Below are 25058 nucleotides of genomic sequence, written 5' to 3' on the forward strand. Positions count from 1 at the left end.
CGGATACGCGCCGAGCGTGCTTCCAGTTACACTATAAAGACATGTGGAAAGGAAGAAGAAGATATCTTATAAACTGAAAGCTTAATATCTTACATTTTATCGAATGGTGACGGTCTGGCATACTGGAGATAACATTTTTAACAATGCTGCCACTACTCGCTTTCAAATCACTGAGCTTGTTAAACAGAAATGTGTTAAATTTGAACAAAATCTAAACAAATCATTGTAAACAAATTTGAAACTGTAAATTCGGGCTTTGAGGTCCCCATACTTGTGATTGGTACATGTATTAAAAGTCAGGTAGGTCTAGGTGCCGTCGTTTTCTCACAATACAAAGATTTTTCATTATTTAATTTTATTTTAAATAATACATCGCGAAAGTTTGAACAATAATTCGGACACAAAAGTGATACGAGCCAAAGTTTTTTGGTGCTGAAAATACGTTGTTTAAATTAAAGGTTCTTAAGTTAAACATAGCTATAGTCTTACATGGAAAGTCATCAAATATTATACTTTATATTATTATTCTTAGTTCTGACTAAGCATTGTTCAATTACGAATTTTTTAAGTGTTATAATTTACGTAATGTTATATATGCAGTATTACGAATTGCTCTTAAAATAGTCTGTAACTATGCTTATTTTCTCCGAAAAATAAAATAATTTAGCAATTATTCGGGCATTTTTGTGAAAATTTTAAATTTAATAATTTATACACCATTTGCTCTACTCTAATCAGATGATAATAATTAATAGAAAAATTTTCCCTTGAATTAGTCTGATTCTAATAACTGCTAGTTTTTTATTGGGAAACTGGAGACCTTTACTTATTCTTCGGCTTATTCCTTTATCTCCACAACTTAAAGAATAAAGTATTTCTGGTACAACTCAGCGTACAGCAAATGAAAGTTATTCAGAATTTTTAGAAATAAATACTTATAAATACATACTTTAAGACACTGAAGAGAATCTACATAAAGAAACAGATTTTCCACTTTGTATGAAACAGTAGCTTTCAAACTGTATTCCGTGGAGCCCTGGAGTGCTTTACTCCCCTAAGGATTTGGCAAGTCATTCATCAGAATTTTAAATACAATGTGTACCGTAAAATTAACGTAAAAAATAATTAAACAAGTCATATTTATTATTTCCTAAAATGAGCAAAATTATGAAACAGTGATTTTTTTTTCCAACAAAATCTGCAAGCATCATTCACAAATATTCAATTCATTTAAAATATTTATTTTTCTATTTTTCTAAGGATGTAGGATTCCATGAAAAACATAATGAAAAAACATCAACTAAAACAGTGAACAATCTCGAGGCTACCACTTGTAGTTGATTACCACCTCTAAACGTAATCAGTATTTTTGATAATGTAGCTGAATATCGGTAATTAACATTATCTCTATAAGGCGACCATTTCCACAAATGATCAAATTTATTTATATGGAACATGTACTTCAAAACTAAATCGGTTGTCCAGTATATACAACAGGAAGTGGTTTTTAGATTTCTTCCAAAACTAGCTCCATAACTTAGATCACCAAAAATGACATCTGGTTTCATCAAAGCTCGCATAACATCTACGAGATAACCAGGATTTTCTATCGTTCTTTCCAACATTTATCAAACTGGCGACTCGGCGAGGGCCAGTATTGTTGAATCTTCATTCATTATTCACGCTGAGCGCTAATATACGGAACCTTTGTTTTTCAAACCTCAATTCCTGCTCCTTGTAGACAGACGTACTGCCCTGTCGTCTACAGAAATAAATACGACCTCAGAAGATAGTTGAAAATAAACATTTTTATTAGAACTTCAACGTAACAAACTGCAATTTGTACTACAATATAAGCCACGGGTTTTGACAAACTATGATTACAAATAAAGTACGCAATTCACAAGGCAAGCTTTAACTCAGGGCTTCTAATTGCGCAAACAAACACAGTTAGCCAAAGCCTATATCTGATTTATGTAATACTAAGAGGTGGGAGAAACTAGTTACGAGAATATCAGCAGTGAACTGTCAGTAGCTGTTTCTTACTTCAAGAATTCTGTTTTTATATATGCTAACTAATACGCATTTTGGTAGGAGCCGACGAATGTAGAAGGGGAGTGTAAAAATAAAACTAATGTGATAATCTATATAGTATATAAAAGAAGAAAATCTGTGTGTTTGGTTGTCCTCTAATAACGCAGTCACACCAAACTTTCGACAATTCTTTTCTGGGTCCGGAAAAGATCGACGTCCACTTTTTTCGAAAAAAGTGTCTAAAATTAGAGATATTAATTAAAAACTCTGAGGAACGATAATTTTCGCCCTCATTTTTCCGAGTGGCAACAGTTTCGCATGTATGGACGTATGGAGATAAAAATCTGCTTTATTTCGAAAGTTGTTGCCACTGCTCGCTTTCAAATCTTAGAGTTTGGTAATAAAAAAATTTTAAGTTTTCCGACGAAATAAAAATAGCATTGCCAAACATTAAATACATTACTTCCGATTCCAAAAATTCGTGGGAAGCCATTTTGTCTATTCCCATCTTCGCATGATTTTAATCAGCTGAAATATTAATTAAAAACTCTGAAAGCCCTAATTTTCGCACTCATTTTTCCGAGTGGCAACAGTCTTGCACGTTGGAGAATGATCAATCATGATCAATTTTTTGCCACATTTAATCGACTAAAATTGAACATAGGTGAAATATTGGATGGAACTTGAGCTTTTACGACTATTTGATTAGAAAGACGAAAATCATTAAAAACTGCGTGTCATTGTTGCTGATATAATGAGAGAAAATTAGCTTATTTTTCCATCGAAATTTTTTACGTGGTTCCGTATCGCATCAGATTGAAAAATGTATGACTATGAATCCTATTTTTTGCATCGTTATTAGAGAAGGATTACAGCGGTTTCATTCTCTCTGCTGTTAAATACATTACTCTCAATCTAACTTAACTGGCATCGGGTACTTCAGTTAGTTGATTAATAAACATAAAAACCTTGCTCATTTAGGATTGTAGGTAGTCGCCATAGGAAGGGACTACTGTGATATGGACTACTGTGTGAAACAAATCTGTTTTTATGTGTAAAAATTTAACAAAAAATTATTTTCATTATCTTTCCCCTTTCCCCATAATGTATCTGAAGTACTGGTATAGTCTCTGAAAAGACCACCCACGGCTCTAAATAAATTTGAGCTTCTGTGAAAGTTGCTGTCTTAGGCGAGTGGTGATACTCAAAAGCGATGTTTATTTATATTTGAGAAATACCAGTCTTTTGTAGGGTTATTGTCTTAGAGAAATGACTATCACGAGAACTTTGCGATATTTCTAATGCTTTTTTTAACATTTACTTTTCTGATGCTGTTGCACAAGAAAAATTATAGCTTTATGAGTTTCCCGAATTGCAATAAAGCAAACTTTGATATTCTTTTTAAGGTACATATGAAACTTGAAAATTAAATTAAAAGAAATGAAAATTGTATAAAATAAGGTTATATTATGTTTATAAATTTCTTTTTCACTTTTCTACTAGTTGTTTTCTTTTCTAATAATTCGCTGCAAAGCTGATGCTGAATGTTGCATTTTTGTCTGAATTTTTCAATTTAGTATTTTCTTTTCCTTTCTCATTAGTTCTGAGATAAAAACAACAAGTCCAGCAGCACAGCCCATTAACCATAGCAAAAATACTCCTAGAACGTGTTCGAAGTCAAGTTTTTCAACATGGTTTCCTTTCTGATATAGGCACTGCGTGTAGCCAGCATACTGTAATTCCATCCGTTTCAAAAGCAAACCACTTTCGAATGACCAGCGAATACTAAAAGAAAAATTACAGAATACGCATTAAAGCTACATTTGCTTTACTAAACAAACAAAATTCAACAAAATGTTCAAATATATCATTTCAAATATTTAATCTGCTATTATGGCACAAATATGTAAATCTAATATGTAAACACAGCATGTCTCTCTGTTAAAAGTAGTGAAAAAAATCTATTAATATTATAAGTAACATGTGAGCATTCGCACTTTGAGGGAACGAGTTTCTATTTAAATTTTCTCGTTAGCATTTTGAGTTAAACATTTGGCATTTTCATTATAATCATCTACTGTCGTTTTTTATAATTGGGATGCAGAATAAGAAATTTATTTTGTAAATGGTTCCTAAAATTGTTAATGATTCGAAGATTCCGTAAATGCAGTTTCCAAGGGAAAATATTTGTTTGAACAAATTGTAAAGCAGTATAAATGCAGAGCATTTCAAAAAAAGATATTTTTAGTATATTAAATTTAAAAAGGAAAAAGCGTCTAGCTGAAAAGGAAAAATTGATAATATAGCCACAAAACCCTATCTTGAGACACGTTCGAACGCGGATATCTGTCAAGAAAGTGAACTCTGATTGATTCTGAAAGAATATTCAGCGACTATGTCTTCTGGCACTGTAAGTAAAATCATTCATAAAGATTTGAAGTTAAAAAGTGTGTTCAAACCTAAAATTCATCTGCTTTTGGAAAATATTTCGGAAAGAAAAACAATGTAGAAAATTATAACAAAACCACATAACTGCTGATAAATGGAAATTTGTGTGAACACTGGAAGAGGCGTGTATATATTTAAGTGGCTGAAATTTAAAAATAAATATCAATTTTCTGTTGCTCAACTGACGCAAACAACGGTACGGTCAATATACAGAAGCTCACAGCGGGATTCATGATAATTCCAGGATTTTGTCACAATTAAAATTCTAAAAAGTCTCCAATAAGACTAAATTAATTCAGTGTACTATCAGCAAATATTTTTAAACACTTTTTGAAGAAGATATTGCAGCTCAATTTTACTGAGGACAGGACCTCAATAAAATTCAGCTTCATACTGACAACCTTTAGTCACTCGTCTAAATTCTTTAGCAAATAAAGAATCAGAAACAGGAATAAAATGCATCCATTTAATGAAATAGTACCTAAAAATAAGCTGACTCTTCTCCTATGAACTTTTGTGCTTCGGTTTGTTAAATTAAGCCTTAAGAAAACGTCATCGAAGAACACAAAACGGACTTTGGAAAACCACCAAAGAGGAACGGGATAAAATTGACATGACGATCTAAAGGAAAGTTTACTTTCGTGTAAAAAAAGGTTCGACCTATATACAAAAATCAAAGTTATTAGACAGAAGCAAATCGCAGCATGAAATGTGCCCTTTAGGCATAAATAAAATGCAAGCATGAAATCCTTTAGGCATGCATCCTTTGGGCATGAAATATGCCATTTAGGCATCAAATGCGTAGAAATTACTTTTCAAAATCCTTCCCATAAAACGCGAATTATCTTCGGTAAATATTTGGCCACGCGTAAAAGGCTTAAGCGCTGTTATTACACTTCCACTAAAAACAAACTTGATTACACCTTATGTAGAACGCTGAATGAAAATATTTATTTAGCTGCTATTCTTGAATACTGCAGCCCATATTATCTATTTCGTTTTACTTTCTGGTGGCTGTAAAAATTAAAAGAGGGGCCAGACAGCCTAAAACGCTATTTCGTAAATACCTGTATACGAGAGAAAAAAAACTCTAACCGAGTATGCCGACAAAGGAAAAAAAAGGTTACATTCCTTTCATTTGGAGTCCTTGGGAGTGCCATCTAGTGAGCGACAGAAACTATTTTAGCTGCATTTCTAACAATATATTTTTAATAGAATTTCCTTACGGGAGAACAAAGACCAAGCTGAGGGGATCATGATGAAGGCATTCTCAAAGAATTATTAGATTTATGCTTACATAAGTGACGTTAACTTTTCTTTCAACTAAAAGGTGTTAGAGAATGAGCTGTGATTCAAGAAAATGAGAGTACACCATGTGTTTTTCAGAAATTATTTAAAATATCCTTGTAAAATTTGTAACTAAATGTATTTATCTAGCATAATTGATATTTTATGAAGCACTTAGACATATATTTGAAGAACTAGTGTTGGTAGGTAATCAATGTAATTTCCATTCAAGAGCCATAAGCTACATTTCTCGATTATTATGAGGTACCGAAATGGCAGGAATAAAATATACAGTGTTACAACAAGAAAATATGTATGCATATAAACGATACAATTTAAAAAACATATACTTACATCTTATTCATTTTTCGAAAAAGTGGTTTAGGAAAAGCGTTGCTGAAAGCCATTACTTTCCACATAGTGAAGGCGGGATCCCGGGCAAAACGAAAATTACAGTGAAGACCCTTTTTGAATCTCTTTGCCATGTATGTTCGAATACTCATGCCTTCAAGTAAAACAGCGTAGGAACCTGTTGCCACCAATCCCAAACCTGTTTCACCTACTTCACTCATAGTCAGTAGCGTATGTTCTGCATCCAAACTGGCTTTGTGAAAAACGGTCTGGTATGCTGGAATTAGGGACCTCTGAAAGGAAATCGAGGAAGCACAATAAAATTCAGATTATTTTTAATATGGGTACAAAAGTAAAAGTATTGATCGCGCTTAGAATTCATACCAGGAGAATTAATAAAATAGTTTCCGTCTAAATGAAATGAAGATCTTGTAGAGAATTAGAATTGTAGAGAATCTCTTAAGTGTGCTATTGTGTGATCAGGATTAACACAGCTAAAGCAGAAGCGTCATTGATTTTTTATATTCTCCGCTGAACACATAATATTCGTACATTTCACCCGCAATATATGTAATGGACGATAACTATTCTTCATCTGGATTTGCCTCATTGATTTCTGTCCACTCCCCCCTCACCCTTTCCGCTTTTCCGTGAGGATGAAAGGAATCAGAAGCATTCATTTCATGTGTTCTTGTGGTGTGGTGGTTAGCAAATTCAACTAACAACAAGTAAAAATATAACAAGAACATACCGAAGAATAAATGTTAAAGTTCCTAATTATTAGCAATTGGAATCGGCGTAAAGTACATAATTTTGCAAAAACGTGGTTTTGAACTTAAGATAGAATCTTTTTCTTCAATTGCAGCAGTGAAAGGTCGCTGTTTTCTCTCTTGCACCAGAAGAAGGAAATTCTATTTAGCCTTCGAAATTAAAATATACGCATATTACGCCAATTCTTGTAGCTAATTCTTAATATCTGTAACATTCTAACAGCATTTAGGTTCGTGGTTAGTTTCTTGATAAAGACATAATTGGTTTTACTTGTTTCCCTTCCCCCTTCCAAATTTATCAGCCTGTAACCTTAAACGAAATTTAAATAATTTTAATTGAAGCCACCGAGAAGAAACAAAAATGGCGATACATTTTTAACCTTATTAACTCAAATTTAAACGAAAGCACAACTTAATATTTACAGATTTTCAGTATACTTGATAGTAGTAAAACGATTACAGCAAACCCCCGTTAACACGAATCTCAAGGGACCGAAAAATCAGGAGTTCATGTTGAAAGAATTCATGTTAACACCAGAGCTCAGATTTTATTTCTGGAATATTTTATACATATTAATCATCTACTGTGTATGGTTACATAGGTACTATAGTATATTATGTATGTTTTAATAGAAAACACTACAGTACTACATTAATTTCCGTACTGCAAATTGAAAAATATACTCACCATTTTCGAATGAAAAATTCCTATAATTGCGCTGTCATAGATGGGAGTGAAAATGCCTAGTAACTTCACGGCCAACTATACTCATGGCTTTCGTAAAACTAGAGGTCAACTCAGATGTTGCAGCAAAACATTCTATATAACCTTCTATTCATAAATGTAAAGTTGCGCAATACATAAAGAGCAAGAGTTAAGAATAACTAGCTACTTTCTTATGAGATTACTAATATGAATGAAAGTATGATAAAATGATGAAAATGAATATGTAACTGGTGATAGATGAAACTAACATAAGCAGCCGTAACTACATGCTGCGTAAATTTAATGAAATTCTTCACCGGAGAGTATGTTCAAAACGATTCTACTTGTGAACTTTATACATTGTAATAACCTCTCAAACAAACCATTTTAAGGGGCTTTTTTAATATTATGTTGGGTTTCTTGGCAAAATTATTTATTCTCAATTTTTCCATTCTTAAATCCCTGAGCTCACAGATTCTTACTTACAGTGTTTTTGATGTTATTCTCAAATTATTTGACCCTATGGACACTTCTTTAGATTATTAGTGCAGTTCTTTATAACATTGTATTCTCAGTAATTATTATAATTATTTCATTATGTTTATCTGTTATTTGTGTTACATTAAAACACATGTTCTCAATTTAATTTGTGAATTTCAAATTGTATTGAAATTATATTTTAATTTCTTTATGCTCTCTCATTATTTTTAATATACACACTGGATGCGGGGCGTACGGTGGGATTGCACGATGTACTAAGGCTAACTCTAGATACTTTGGAAAGCTTCAATTGCTCATCTCCTCAACCTTTCTTTGTAAACTCAAAGCTTGAAAGAAGGATTAAGGGTTATTTAGCACAGGAAGTCGTTACCAGTTGACCCACGGTACATCGCGTGTGTCCCCAATAATTTTACCTGCATCAATTGCAAATAGTATGGGTAAAACTGCAAATACTTACAGAAGATCATTTTATCGTCTGTCGCACCTGAAATTCTTTGCTATCTCTATTTGTTGATCTCTTTGGTGTCCATATGAAGGCTTCTTTCACTCGATTCAGAATTTCTCACGAGGTGTAATACCGGTTAGAATGCCCCCTTCTTTGATCACAAATGTAACTTACGTTATCAAATCTTTTATGCTCTTTTTAAATGGATTAGGTGGATTAGGATATGTAGGTGGATTAGCGTCTGTATATAAATCAGTTTTGAAGTTTGGTTTGAATGAAAGCTGCATCTTGTTTGTTTTTGAGAACTGTAACACATACCAGCTTCGTTGAGTCTATCATTATTTAAAAAAATATGCGATCAATTACAATTTAAGTATCTTTTAGCACTTAATTGAAATAGGCTCAGAAGTCAGAGCTAATGCGCTTGAGTAATACGCCTGATATCTTAACTGTCAAGATTATGAAAAGAAAAAGCCAATTATTTGCAAAGATGCATCAGATAACATTGTTTGCAGTTCAAACTAACTATGTAAACTGATAGCAATTCTTTTCTACAATGTTCTATGCTTCTTTACATCAAGGCTTAATGAAAATCGCCCCAAAAACAGGTCATTCTTATAATTAAAATCAAATGGATCATCTCTCTCGTTCTTTTGTATTGCTTCATGCGTTCAACAAATTTTGCTTCTAAAAACAGTTCAACGAGCAGTTAAGCAATAAAACACTATAAAAATAATTCTAAGAAAATAAGAAACTGATTGAACTCAAAAGGTTTAGCTTAAGTTTGCTTACTCAAAAGATTTAGCTCAAGTTTACTTACTCAAAAGGTTTAGCTTAAGTTCACTTAAACCGTATTTAAAAGTTAATGACTTTATACTGATCAAGAGAAATTCTAAATACACGTGAGAAAATAAATTAAGCTCTTGCGGATTTTCGGTGTGTCACAACGATGTGGTAACTTTTGCACCCATGAAACATGTGGAAGAAATGCCTGCATTTTGTAGACTTTCCTTCGCAATGTTTTCCCATAATAGCAAGATTACTTTTATTAGAAAAAAAAAAGCAATGACATTTTTATTTAATGTTGCAGATTAAAATATAATAAAATATAAATTTTTGAAGAAGCGTCATTTTCTTTTGCGAAAAATTCTTTGTTGCATGGGATCATTTTGTTATCCATATTTAGAAATTAATTTCAGCATTTGCGAAGTTTGTATAATCAGACTTGATGAAATGATAAGCAGCGAACAATTTCATTCTAACCGATCACTCGAGGGACTTACTTTAAATCTGCCATAAGTGGAAGAATGCGCTTCGAGAATGGGTTGTAGGGAGGACGCTGCTAGATCTTCAACTGAATTGATTTGTCGAGCTTTCCTAACAACTAGCGAAGTTAGCAAAATGCCTCCGAAAACAGAAGATATCACCATTGATGAAAACATCCATATTATCCAAATAACAGCCTTCTGAGCAGTAACCGATTTCAGAGCATAGTCTGTGAGGAAAACAAAAACATATTAAAAACCATTTACAAGCAGTAGCAGGCTAGGACTATATATCGCTTACAGAAAATCCACACTCAGCTCTTATTTTCGCAAATGTGGCCGTAGATAAATATTTCCAATAACAAAAATGTTTTAAATAACACATAAGTTCCATGTTCTGGCAGTTTCTAGTTTAAAGAAATCAGTTTTATAAAATTTAAGAAATATAACTTTTTAGCGCAAAGAAGCTTAGTCCAAAAATGCTATTAGCCTTGAAACGGAATTTTACGTTGGTTCACTATAAACGGCGCAGCACTTATTGAATTGTTACCACCAAATATTATCACATTGAAAGAAGTTAAGTAATGAAGAATCGGTATGCATATATGTACGATTCTCGTGAAGTTTTATTACTTTAAAATCAGTCTCGTAATCGTGCAAAGATTCATCAAAGTCCAGATATTTTTCGTGTTAATCAATAGAAATATTAAGAGTTCGCTCCATACCGAGACGTAAGCTCGGCTGTGTTTTTTAGAAAACGGAGACTGTATTATTCTGTTAAGAAAAAACGAAGTACCTAGAGCAATCAATTTTCGAATAACGTAATCCTCCACCCAAACATGGGCACCTGGAAGCCCGAATTTTGAATTTCGAATTGGTTTTTTGTCTGCTTCATATTTTGTAAAACTTTAAAGATTTAATAAAATTAATAATTTCAGAGCAAGTAATAGCAACACTGTGCGAAAAAAAAAATCATCTCTACGCGAGACTGCCTATCGGAAATTCTAAAGATATACTGTTTTTAAATCTTTTTATCCTAAAGGGACACAATCTGAAATCTTTCAGATTTTTTATAAATTCCTCTAGTCCCTATACTTAGGAAAGATTTATATTCGTTATAAAAATTAAAAAAATAAACGTTTGATTCCAGTGCGACAAAAACTCTCTCTCATGGATATTTTTAATGTTAAAACAGACGATCATATTTGGGGGTTTACACAAATTAAAAAGAAAAATGTTTGCATTTTTATGTTCCCAAAAATAAAATATCCGTTTATAAAAAGGCTTCTGTCGTTAAGAAATTAAGTGACAACCACTACGAGGCATCCTTATTTTTAAAAATATTGATCAATACAATATAATTTTCTTTCAAAACGCAGATTTTCTTAACAGAATCATACAGTCTCCGTGTTCTAGGAAACACTGTCAAACTTACGTCTTGGCATGAAGCGAACTCTTAATATTTGTTTTGATTAAAATGAAAAATACCTGGACTTTGATGAATCTTTAAATGATTACGAGACTGATTTTAAAGTAATAAAACTTTACGAGAATATTAATAAGCAACTTTGAAAAGTTGTAAGCTACTTGTATCAAAATGCTTTCGGTATACCATATGAAAAAAAAATGCAATTAAAGGTACTAGTAAGTCCCAAAAGAATATCATTAATTGGCTTTTAAGGGGTAGAAATAAATCTTGAATTATTCTAACTAACTGATCCTTTAGTGCAAATCAAAAATGATGTCAAAACTCGCAAATTTTGAAATTAAATATCTCGTTTTCATTTTGGCCATGCGGAAGTCAAAATTTTTTTTTTTTTTTTTTTTTTTTTTTTTTTTTTGAGCAAAATTTTTTGAACATCAGTTCATATAAAAATTACATTTCATAACATAAAACTGAATTCTATAAATTTAAAAATGGCACCACATGAATATTTGCATCATTTATACATTTTTGTAATTCAAAGTACATGTCTACGGCAAACGGTTGCAAAAGTAAAGGCCGTGTAAGGACTTTTGTGAAAATGGGGTATATTTATGATTTGATTTTCAAGCTTAATTTCATATTAAATTCAAATTTTCATTTATGTCTTTTAGATCACTTATTATTTGCATTTCAAAACTTAGTTAGTCGGGTACTTCAGTTAGTTGATTAATAAACATAAAAACCTTGCTCATTTAGGATTATAATTGGTCGCCTAAGGAAGGGACTAATGTGATATGGTGTGTATACGGTGTATTGAGAATACAGCAAAGCACACTAGGGCTATCTGCCTAAGGGCAGGGATGCCTTCGTGGAGGACGTTCTAAGGGAAACTGGCTCGTATACACGTTACACATGAAGAAAACCACGAAAACGCCCATGCAGCCAGCCCATTTGCGGAATTCAAACCTCGTACCGAACTACCAGTGTTCAGCGACTTTACCGCTCGGCCGCTGGTGAGCCGTTTTATACAGTCATAGCAGGAAATAAATGAGAGTTTAATCCATACATCAAATCAGTGACTGATATTTGATATTGTTTTTTACATCACATCTATGAACTAAATTATCAGATTTGACTAAGTGAAATTTTGATTTAATAGATAGAAACTTATTCTATTAAATTACAATGTGAAAGTACAAAAGCAAAATTAACTACATGCAAAATGTTTTACTTTATATAAATATGCTAATAATAATAATATTTAATGAGGAATTTAAAAAATCATTCTAAGTATTAAAATAAATATCTGAATGTTCTTTTGCCACAAGTAATACAAATATTACCGTCTTATTCCAGTGAAGTACTTCGTTTTTTTATGAACATATTTTTTTATATTTGGATCTGTGGTGGAAAGACCTACAAGCAAAACATGATCAAGTCTTTTCATTGATGATCTCTTTAAATTTTTGACAATTAGAAAAGGAATTTTTCTTCTATTCCAACAATAGTAAAAGAATATTTACAGCTTTTTCTCCGATGAATGGAAACACCGACTTTGTCATTACCCAGAATTTATAACGCAACATCCTCAAGAGTTCAATCAACTCAACCTCAAGATTAGATCAATTTTTAAATCTATATTTATGAATGTAGTTGTTATAAATGTTAGAACGTATCTGCAATTGTAGATTTTGTAATGAAAGTGTACTTAAGACGTGAAATTGATATTGCTTATGATTTTTTTTAACGAATATATTTGTATATTGCCGCTATATTTGTTGTAAAGATATATTTGTATATTGCCGCTATATTTTTTGTAAAGACAGCTGTATAATGCCGATATATAACTGCTATCTTATTTCAAACTGCATGTGTGTAGTAAAGGGATGAACTTCAAATTGAAAATATTAGAAACATTTAAAAATGTAAAGTATTCACATGTATTATAAAACAAATAATTCTGCATTAGTTGCGTAAGATGCAGCAACCACGTCCACCTTTCATTCAGAGCATAATGTGCATATGCAACACAAAATAAAATATCAGAGAAACCAATTTTCGTCCCATATTTCCAAAGTTGAAATGTTGTTTCCCAATTTATTAGTCAGTGCAAGTTAATGTATTCTCAATGGGTCCTAATATATTTGATCAGCAAAATAGGTCATTATTTTACAGCAAGTAATTGTCTTTAATATATAGTATTTAGTTGAATTCTTAGAATTACCCTCAAGAGGTACTTTGAAATTTTTCTTTCAATTTATGAACTCTAACCAAACCTCTATCTCACCAGCAAACGAACTTAGGATGACACAAGAAAGAACGATGTTCTAATCGAATTTTATCACATAAAGCTGGAAAATTATGTGATTGAAATCGTCTACTTCTGACCACATTTGCAATTTTATTATGTCATTAAATGTAGACTTCAACTCCAGAGGTAATTTGACACGAGAACGTTTAAATGAGTAAAGTAGTATACACGATCTTTACATATTCTTAGAATGATTTCGGGGCCATTTAATTAATGCTTCAAATGCAAAAAGTATTTTTTTAAATATTCGATCTGAAGGCCTTTTTATGGACTATAAGTCTACATAATGATTTCCATTACAGTTCTTAAGTCACACGCCTCGGGAAAAGCTGGCGAACATTATGTTTTTTAGTTTTTTATATGTTGTAAATCTTGGTTTATTTATTTATTTTTGCTACAGTTGTATTTAAAGACTTTGCAACTGATTTCTGTGTCGGCGGATTTTCTCTTGTTATAAAAGATTTTTTAGAAACGTTAGAAACAGTACGTATCTTTTTAGGGTATTCGTTTGAAATCTTCTTTCCGTGTTGAAGTTATGACTGACGGTTTTTTCTTTTCCGATTAAGTTGTTTACTTTGCACTTAGAAATTTTAATGCCATACAATTCACAACATTTTTGGGTTATGGAATAGGTAAATTTCTCTTTAGAAAGCGCAAAAACATGTCCTTTAATCGGCAGTTTGTTTACATGCAACATTTCAAAGAAGAATAAATTTAAAAGTAGCAGATGATATTTCTTATTTCAGACCATAAGCTGTTGTCGGGAATTTTGATTCCAAAAAATTTGTTTCATTTCAATCTCTATCAAAACCGATCTAAAAATGCTTAGATACCTCTGCATATCATTTGAATAAAATGAGTTTTAACAACGTATTCTGCGCGCCAAGCCTCTGGCCCTTCTTTTCATTGTAACCGCCCTATCAATACATACGTTTGTGAATGACTTGCACAAATGTGATATAAGCTGTCATAAAAAGGCATGTGACCTCTCATCTGATCTTATGGTACCAAAAACAGCATAACCAACCAAAGCTAGAAAACAGCAACCGTAGAATATGGTGATGTAATCGATGTGGTGTTAATAAGACTAGTTAAATATTTATTGAATTTTCTTATAATAAATAATACTTATTTATGTCTGTGGAGTTAACCGTTAGTTAATTTTTAGAACATAACTATATTTTGTCCCAATATATCGCTATAGATGTACCACCGAACGCGACTAGCATTTCTAAAACAAAGTACAGTAAAATCTCTCTTAATCTGCACTCAATTAACCGACAGTATCAATATAACGGCACTTTTGAAAATCTAAATTTAAATCTGAAATTTATGCTTATGGAATAAAGAAACATATAATGGGCTCGATGTAAATCTAGGAAACATTTATGTTAAATTCCAACCTTTCAGCGTAACATGGCCTATCCAATCAAATGACCAAAGAAAATTTAGAACATAAAGATGAACTATCGATTCTTTTTATGCGCCGATGAATAAACTTTGAAGGTTGAGTCTTTGATATCCTCAAGTAATTTGCATTGAAAGAAAATAAACGTACTTTACTTTGTCTCTTTCTAGGAAAAATATAAAGTGCATTACTTTACGTTCCTGTTGGCGCAAATTGTGCCCAATGATCATGTTTGTAGAAGACGACGAAGATTCTCTTTATTTGAAAGCATATCTGGCGCTCATGTCCGACATCTTGGATTAAGGTAAGTATTAGTTAAGTGGAGGTGCAGGATTAGGCTGATGTAGAAAATTCTGTTTCCGTCACATTTTCTCAAAGATAAATAATAATAATAATAACCTCAAGAATAAAAAAAGATGACTGTCAACAAAGTAATCGGTCATGTACTGGAAAAGGAGAGAAATGAGAAAAAGGATGAAGATGAAGACGACATTTAGAGCAAGAATTTACATGGAAAGAAGCTGAAGAATGAACTGCAAACTTAAAATATGTGCCGAGAAATGCTCATCGATGCTAGTAACTACAACAACAGTCTTGCAAGCAAGCGCACATTCGAAGTTATTTGCCATCTCACTAAGGAATTCGTAACTTTCATGTGATAAAAATATGAATATTTTAAAATATTCTTTAATTTGCTTTTGTGAAACGTAAAATCACGTCTGTATGAATTTTGAAAAAATGAACACTATTTTCTCCAATATTTATTTAATTGTGGAGGATAGATCCAAAACACAGACTTCGCGTACTGCAGTTATAGATGTCATTACAAAGCATGAACAAATAATTTCTAGAAATATTAATTCAGCTATCCTGAAAAGTCTCTTATACAGAATCGAAGAAATCCCGTTGCTGGCCTGTTGAAAGAGATTCTGCTGTAATTAAGAACATTGGTGATGAATATCGTCCCTCTAAGGTGACCATCTTCATAGAAGACAAGAATCGTTTGGAACCGTGGCTGATCTTCTTAGAGAAGATTCACTGCGCTTAATTCATATTTGTATCGAGAGTCGCATAACGATCTACTACATTTACGAAGTTGTTGTATGTTAGAACGTATCTGTAATTGTAGATTTTGTACTGAAACTGTACATAGGACTTAAAACTGATGTGCTGTGATATATTGTAACAAATACATTTGTATATTGCCGTTATATAAAAGCTATTGTATTTTATACTGCTAGTAAAGTGGTGAACTTCAAATTAAAATTACACAAGTCCTCACTCTTTTAGCCCACCAACGGCCGAGCGGTAAAGACGCTGAACACTGGTAGTTCTGTCCAAGGTTCGAATCCCGCGAACGGGATGGCTGCATGGACGTTTTCGTGGTTTTCCCCATGTGTAACGTGTATACGAGCCAAGTTCCCTTAAAAAGTCCTCCACGAAGGCACCCCTCTCTTTAGGCAGATAGCCCTCGTGTGCTTTGCCATAATTGAATAATCCCAATCCCTCACTCTTTCATTTATAGTATCTTTTATTCATTACTACAAAACTGCAAATATTCATAGAAATTTATCTATTGAATATATTTCAAATTAAATGCTTTTTAATTTTTCTCAGTCAAACATTTTTATCATTAGTGTATTGTTGTTCTTAAATCACTCAATTTGTTAATCAATAACAGATTGATCACTTTTGAAAGAAAAATTAAAGATTTTAGTTTTGCAAGGCAATTAATTCTTCACATTATGCGAATACAATATACATCCTTCGAGACATAAAAAGACGCTAATTTTTAAAGAAAAGGTTTACTTACTATAACGTGTCTATGTTATAAGTGTTAAATGCAGATATTAAATGTTCAACCATTCTCTGTTAAAATTGTATGAATATATCTTATCCAGTCATAAAATTGATTTGAGATATAATCCAGCCTAAGATAGCTTATTTAACTAACGTAAATGGAAAAGACGATAAATGTTAAATACTGAATATGAAAACAAAATACGTGTTTCCTCTTCTATTCATAAAATGTCTTTATATGTCTTTCTGTGTATTTTAACATATTTCGCACTCATAGTGTTCGCACAGGGGTCAACAATTTCCATCGATGCTTAGACTAGCTTTTATAAGCAATCAAGTTCAAATTTTGTGCACACGCTGTTTGTGAATGACACTGCAATGTGGTAAAGCGAGTTTTTTCGTAATTCAATTTAGAAGTTTTCAATTAAACGATTTTTCTCACATGATTTTGAAAGACGTTTTGCACATGTTTTCCGCATGCATTTTACACATAATTTTAAATGATTTTATGCACACATTTTTACTTAGGAACAAACTAAAATTCCCACAAATTTACTGCTTGCATCATCAGATAGAGCAAAAAAGAATTTTTCAGATTAAATTTGTATAAAATTGTTTCTTAAATTCTGATATTTTGGCGAATTGTCGTCTATTCGACGCCCATGATTTTAAAATTTCATCATCTAAACATGTATCTGCTATAAAGTTTTAAAATTTTCACAGAAAAGGAAACAAACTCTTCGCAATGTCAGTTCGTTTCATTGTTGTCTTTTCTTCCGCACACATTTGTCTAATACTGATTTTATTTATTTATTTAATCTCCTAACTCTTTGCTAAAACAATAACTTTTAAAGGCATTAAGCTTATTATACGAGTAAAAACCTAAAAGCTTTCTACCATTTCAAAAATGTTATTCCCTTCTTTTTTAGAAGATATATTTTAAAAAGGATTAAAAATATTAATTAATTAATTTAATTATTTACTCTCTAAATTTTTCACGATTACAATAGAGTATGGTGAAGATATTTTTTAATTATATTTAGAATGTTTTTTTTTAATTTAAAGCTGAAACGATTTTTTGGACATGTCGTCCTTTACAAAAAAATTAAAAAATCTCAGAATTTTCTTGTTATCTCATCTGATAAAGTCAAAAAATTCATTAAATGAAGTTTATGTGAAGTTTTAAAGTTCCTATGAAAATTTAACGGTTTTTTTTAGCAAAATCACTGGATTATTTTCACCCGTTTGACGTAATAGATGGTTGGAAGTAAAAGAGTGATTAATTATTCATTTTTATTCATTGATATGACACTAAAAACATGAAAAATAAATAAATTAATAAAAAATTATAAAATAAGCTATTGTTTAAACTTACAAAATAATTCATAATCTGAAATTTAAAAACATAGTTTATCATAGAGTTTAATGGGAACAAAGAATTAAATAATTCTCTTTACAAAACTCCTCCGCAACCGCAAATAATGGATACGTTGGCGCCTAAATAACGAAATTGAACGATCCAATTGCATTCTCAAAAATATAAGCCAAACAACTTTAGAAATTTATCATGGGCGTCTCCGCGCTTTTATTACTCATGATATAAAATTGTAGATGGATTTTGCAAAGAAAATTATTTAATCTCTAGTTCCCGTTAAACTATATCACAAATAGTTTTTTCTCCTGTTAGCTCATTAATTATTTTATAAGTTTTTAATTTTTTAATAAAAGGTTGTTATATATATATATATATATATGTGTGTGTGTGTGTGTGTGTGTATACATATGTATAAGTATATAAATACTGTATATATATATATATATGTGTGTGTGTAATAATTAAAATTCCATTGTCAAAAATACACTTAAAATTCTAACTGTATGTTCTTTTCATTTTTAATGGCGACGGTCTCTTATTTGAAAGTACGTGGAATTAAATCCACAGCCCGTAGTCAAGTTGTTTTTCCCGCCTTTTTCTACACGTATAGTTATAGAATGTTCTGGAGATATTTAAAGCGAAGTGGAATGGCTGACGAGGCTCACGTCATTTCTTGGAAGCTCCGTCTTTCCAGAGGCTATAAAAGGACTCGCAAAGGAATATCGGGGTCTTTTCTTTAATGTAACGATGCTGTAAACTTCATAGAAAAAATTATTAGCAATTCTTTTTTATTTACTCCGGAAATGTGATTTTGTAACTGCTATTTCTCTTAACCAATAATAAATGGATCCTGTTTTTTAAACTTATCGTCTGATAATTTAAGCTATGACTACATCTATATTTCTTCGCCAATCTATTTATTCCGGACAAAAGCTGGTACATCATATATATATATATATATATCCTTGTATACTTTTTATATATTTTATTTAAACTGCTCACACACTAACTAAGTTTCAAGTTTTGTTGATAGCTCAAACATAAAAGTATAATATTTTCTTTAGTTCGCTGTCTGATTATCTCCTCAAGATGATTCATCGTACGTTAACATGAATTTATTATGAAAGTCAATTTTAGCATTAAACATACATTTGCAACTAAGTTCAAATGTAAAACATTCTTTATTTACTCCTTAAAACAGAAATTTTGTAGACTCTAACCTTGGCGTAGAATAATCCTAATAATCACCCAAACATTGCTGAAGAATTTATTATTACTTTGTTGAAAAAGATACTTGTTTTGAATTTCTCCAATAACAGATAGAATAAAGCTGTTAACGAGAAGTGAAAGCAAGAGAGCAAGCCAGACCTAAAACAATAATAAGAAAAAGATTAACAATTTACAATGTATGTTTCATTAATAAACGTAGGAAGAAAAGCGTCATGTACATTAGCTTGAAAGACAGTAAAAACACCAGTAAAAAGCTATTTTATTTTCGTAGCTCAGCAAACGCATTGCTTGTGACTCATACGAAATAGGACTTTCTTGTTCAAGCGGCCACCGCAAGTGCTTTGGTGTAATTTGGCGATATTTAAAATTAATTTTCCAAAAACTAGGATATATTATTGCAATATCCAAAAATTGAAAAATGCATTATATGAAAAAAAATATTTATTTTTGTTTCTGGACGCTGTAATTTGGCAGCAGTTGCTATTTATAGAATCAAATATTAGTACTTTCTTTCCGCTCATATTCAACTGCACCATCTAATTCGATACTAGTTCAGTTAATTAACGATTCGAAAGTTAATTCGATACTACTAATTATCCAGTCGATCGTTAAATTTTTGCCAAGCTATGGTTTACGTTAATTATGTATATGTGTCAGTTATGGATTTAGCGTCAGTAATGAATACGCGTGATGCATCACGCTTATCCATAACACTCGTAACATCTGCGCTTTCGTTTGATATAATTCCTAATGATTTATGATAAGTATCAACGTTTTAGGAATAACGATATCAATTAAATGCAAATCCTGTATTTTTTTCATGCATTTTGAAAAACAAAAATTGAGTTGAGAGCTACAGAATCACATTTGTGACTGTACTTCGGTTCATATGCTGCTCGTCGAGGAAATTAACAGCTGTTCAGTGAGGAAAGAACAGCTGAATATGGCCGACAAAATAGTAATAGAAACATTCACCTGCGGGAAGGTTACAAGAAGTAGAAAGTACCAGAAGAAGTAGAAATCAGAAAAGTCTTTTCACAAAGAGCAAAAACGAAGCTATATCACTTGTTGGCCAGCAACAATGGCTATTTGATGGACTGTGTAGAGAGTCTGACGAATGCTTTATGGTAAGATCCGCAGACAGAACACTAAGAATTCCACAGGAATGATTGGCGCAACTTTGGAGGGATATCTGCCGGTTTGTATAGTTTGATGGTAAACAGCTTTCACTCTCGATGCGATATAAGTGCTATTAAGATTTTTAGGCCAACAGTATCTGAAGAGTAAAGCAGTAAGAAACGGAATCCTGAAATTATGCAACAAATTATCGGCACGAAGACACTGCCCCTTACAGTTTACCAGTTACATCTTGAAATACTTTTCTTCCGAAGGAATTGGTGGCAGTTTTTGCACTTTCACTCAATACGCAAAATTTCATGGGCTTCAAGAAAAGCTATTCCTTTTTTTCACGTGATGATACGTTAAATGCCGTTAGCATTTACGAAGAAAAAGAATTACCGAAGAATACAAAAGAATGAACGATTTCAAGAAGAATCTACTTCAAATTTTCACATGACGGCAAGTTAAAAATGGCCAACATTTTAGAGGAAAAAAAAGAGTAGCGAAGGAAAGGTAACAGAAGATGAAATTGAAAATCAAATATGTTTGCGAGTTATAATCAAATATGTTGCATTTTATACTGTCACCAAAAATTTATTATTCCTTTTTGAACTCATTACAAGTTTCAAAATGGTAAGCATTTTAGAGGAAAGAAAATGTGTAATCGTTGATCTTTGATATCACATGGACAACATCGTAAACAAAACAGAGTGAAATTAAACGGGTTGCACTTTTAAATTTACACCAGTTACGTTTGCCAGTGAGACGCGACAGAAGAGGAAGAATGATTTTGTTTGTTTACTTTAGCTACGCATAAGTCATGTGATCTCTGAAATCATCGGAATATGTTTCATTCTAGCGAGTGATCTTCCGAATTTGACGATTGATAGAGATAGGCACTCTAACAGGGAGGTAGTCAAGAAATTCATTATCTTTCACTGGCTACATAAATTTGACCTAAAATGAAAATTTGAGTTGTATTCAGATTTTTTGCATTAGATACAAAGATGTCTATATTTATTGCTTTAGGACAACAAATACAAGTATGTTCACATACAGTGCATGTGTGCGTAATATTATTCACCGCAACACAATACTGCCTGGAGATACATACACTGGCTTAATGTTACACTACACCAGCAGCGGCTCTGATGGCCTAATAACACGAAAAGCGATTCCTACCTCCAGAAGGGACAGCCTATGCTGTCCTGGCAGGTAGTGTCTTCGGCCATCCGACTGGATAGCGTGATGGCCAATAACAAAAGTCATTGCTGCCTTCCTCTTCTTCGTCTCTCACCCGAGATGAAAGATCGCGAGGTGATCTGGTTCCGCGTCGGGGCTTAAAAGACAGCTTTATTTTAAAGCCCGCTTTCTTTCTGAGATAGTCCTGGTAGAATGGTGCTTTGGAACATCAGGGTACCTGGGCCGAAGGCCCTACCCCTTGTAGAACGATTAAAAGGTTCAAATAAATAGCCAGGTATCCTTTTAATAGGATGTAATAATAATAATAATAATTATTATTATATATATGTATATATATATATATATATTTAATCAGAAGTTATTAGCTTGTTTTAATTGGTATTCTTCAAAATATACATATTTTTTTTCCTTTAAATTTCTTATGTGTACCTGTAAAGATCAGAAAGCTATCGAGCTGGTGACGGTAAGCTGAAAGGCAATTGGTTAAATGCAAGCAAGTGCAAAAGTATTACAAGTGCCCTTGATCAGAGGAGCAAGACAGAGAGGATGCTGGTAAAGGTAATCAATTTTCATATGGAATTAAATATGCAATACAGAAGTAAAATTAATATCAAAAATAGTGCAATACGCAATATATAACATTATACAGAACAAAAGGAATGCATTACAATGCTATGCTTACAAAAAGGATGGAGAATTACATAATCCATTCATTGAGAATGGCCAGTGGTCTGGTTTTGTTATTTAAGTCATACTGGTCATACGTAGCTATTTTGATGGCTGGGTTGTTGATCATACGCTGCTTATTGTGAAATCTCTTCGCAATTCTATAGTAAAATGATTTGAGGGGGCGAACACCCAGTTCCTCATGTATTCTGTTATTGCGTATGTACCAGGGTGCATTAGTAATTTGCCTTAGAATTTTGTGCAATTTGCAGTTTGCCTCTGTATCGATTACATGCCGCGTTCCGAGATTCAGGCCTCCGGTTTGTAACAAGCGAGTTTGTTTATCCCTCTTACAGGGGACTTTTGACTGTCTTTCAAGCCTTCCGCCTAATACAGATGATAGAAGGGTGTTTGTTTGTGTAGTGGCTTTTGTTAGCCGGAACACCTAAGCAAATTTGTTCACAATATACAGTCATCTAAACTTCAGGTTTATTTCAGGAAAAAATAAATGCTTACTTACTTTATTGTATCTTAACAAAACTTTTGATAGAAAATAATTAGCAATACATTAAGCAAAGAATTAGGGAAAACAGAAAATGTTACAAAATATTTTTTCCCTCTCGATTATGAACTTAGAAAAATGATTCAAAGGAGGAAACCGTCTAAGGCAGTGGTTCCCGAACTTTTCCGAGTTGCGACCTCTTTTTCAATTAAAATTTTTCCTTGGTGCTTTACCTTAAGTAAAGGTATAACTAATCGTAAATAAGAGATAAAAAAAAATAACGTTCATGTACCATATAATTAGCTGTGATAAGGGATCTTTAAACATGCTTTTTGTACCTTGAGAAAGATCAAGTCCATTTGATATCAAAAAATTGCTCATATTAAAACTCAATCTTTGCTTGCATCTTCGTTAATTTTTTTTTCTCTACAGTTTGAGAGTTTTAATAAAAGTTGATCTTTTTTCCTGTTTACTTCAGAAGGTATATGTCTTTTTTTCCTATAGAGTGAAATGAAAAGAATTCAGCTTTTAAATAATGTTCCATAATTATGCCAATTTTATTCAAACATCGGCATCACCAAAATTTTCTACATTTTGTATTCTTCCACCTTAAGGAAAGTAAAAATTTCTTGCCGTAATTCAAAGGTACATTATAAAACATTACCGCGAAAGAGCCATGGTCCACTGCTGTACTGCAACAAAGACGGGTATCCGACTCCCATATCCTCACACAGTTTTTAAATAAAATATGCTTTTAGTGGACGAGATTTTATATACTTTTCTATTTCAGAAGTCAAACAACAAAAATCAGCGTTAATTTTTAAAATTTTCATAGGACTAGTTTCGATAGTTTTACCGAACCACCATCCTCAGCTGCAAAACCGCAAATGAACAAGATAGGAAAATTCTATCTGTTCATTTGCGGTTTTGCAGCTGAGGATGGTGGTTCGGTAAAACCATCGAAACTAGTCCTGTGAAAATGAAAATTAACGCTGATTTTTGTTGTTTGACTTCTGAATTAGTACTTATTCGGCGTGTTATATTGTGTCTTAATACTTTTCTATATTCATCACACATTCTAACACCAGATTCATTGCAGAACTCAGACGCTTTGATACAAACGCTTCTCTGTAAATAATGCAACCGGTTCACAGTGAATTTAAATCATTTGCTTTGAATAAGTACATACAGTCCTCCATAGCAGCCAGACATGGGGCAAGCACCATCAGTACAGACACTAGCGCACGTAGGCTAATTCAAATTATTTTCAGTTTTAAATTTTTCAAGAATCTCAAACAGGTCTTTAGCCTTTGCTCCCGCAGTGATATTTTTGCAAAACAGAAGGTCTTCTCTAATATGTTTACCATCTATAAACCGTGCATAGCATTTCAAATGAACATCTTTATTATTATCCGTAGCCTCATCTATCTGCAATCGAAATTCCATTCCTTTATTTTTTTCAGTTAATTTATCGTTGATAGCCTCCGCCGTATGTTGTATTCCCCAACTAATTGTATTATTGGACAAAGGAACTTTTAGAAGCAGCTTCCCTGCAGAGTCATCAATCATGACGTTCGCCATATCTACAACAGCCGGTATAATAAGGTTTTCTACCTAGGTACCTAGGCTTCTCGCGTTTTCCGATTCTGAAAGCCACCTTGTAAGATGCTGGTAAAGCGTTGCTTTGTAGAGGTGCAGACTTAAAAAAATTATTTTTTATTGTTTCAACTTTATTTGTAGCCATTGTTATTTAACCTGCATTTGCGCTAAACCTTCTGTGCATTTCTTTGTAATTGTTTAAACTTTATTTGTATTATGTTAATTGTACGATGTTTGCGATTTCTTAATCTTTTCACAATGATAATAATTTACTTTTTTTTACTTAATAACATTAATTTCGATTCAGTTATTTTCAACATTTTAAGAATTCTCACATTTTAGTTTTCATTTTGCTGCTGTGTTACTCAATCGATGGCATTAACCTCATTTTCTCTTTGCTTGATTTTACTTGAATACTGCTATTATTCTTCCCTCCTTTGGAAAACATTTTAGTTTCGGAAAAAGAGTCATCTATGAAATGGATAGAGTTTTATTTAAAATTTACGCCAATCTAATTTCATCCGAGGTTTTCTATTTTCTTCACTGGCGTCTCCATTCGTCTAATTAAACTATGTCTTTTAATGTCCAACTAATGGTACCATTCCAGTAACA

General features: G+C 32.3%; 1 protein-coding gene across 1 annotated transcript in view; it reads right to left on the reverse strand.

The window, feature by feature from the left end:
* Positions 1-1165: 1165 nt before the first annotated feature.
* Positions 1166-25058, reverse strand: part of LOC118189698 (putative glutamate receptor) — a 36237-nt gene continuing 12344 nt past the window's right edge. Inside the window, exons 5-8 of the mRNA XM_035360355.2 lie at positions 19348-19495; positions 9826-10037; positions 6124-6413; positions 1166-3819 (exon numbers count right to left, since the gene is read on the reverse strand). Of these exons, the coding sequence (XP_035216246.1) occupies positions 3603-3819; positions 6124-6413; positions 9826-10037; positions 19348-19495 (867 nt within the window). The 3' untranslated portion in view covers positions 1166-3602. The remainder of the gene's footprint in view (positions 3820-6123; positions 6414-9825; positions 10038-19347; positions 19496-25058) is intronic.

The sequence above is a fragment of the Stegodyphus dumicola genome, chromosome 7 (genome assembly GCF_044657685.1).
Source record: "Stegodyphus dumicola isolate Sdum_Otavi_A_Nest chromosome 7, ASM4465768v1".
Taxonomy (NCBI): domain Eukaryota; kingdom Metazoa; phylum Arthropoda; class Arachnida; order Araneae; family Eresidae; genus Stegodyphus; species Stegodyphus dumicola.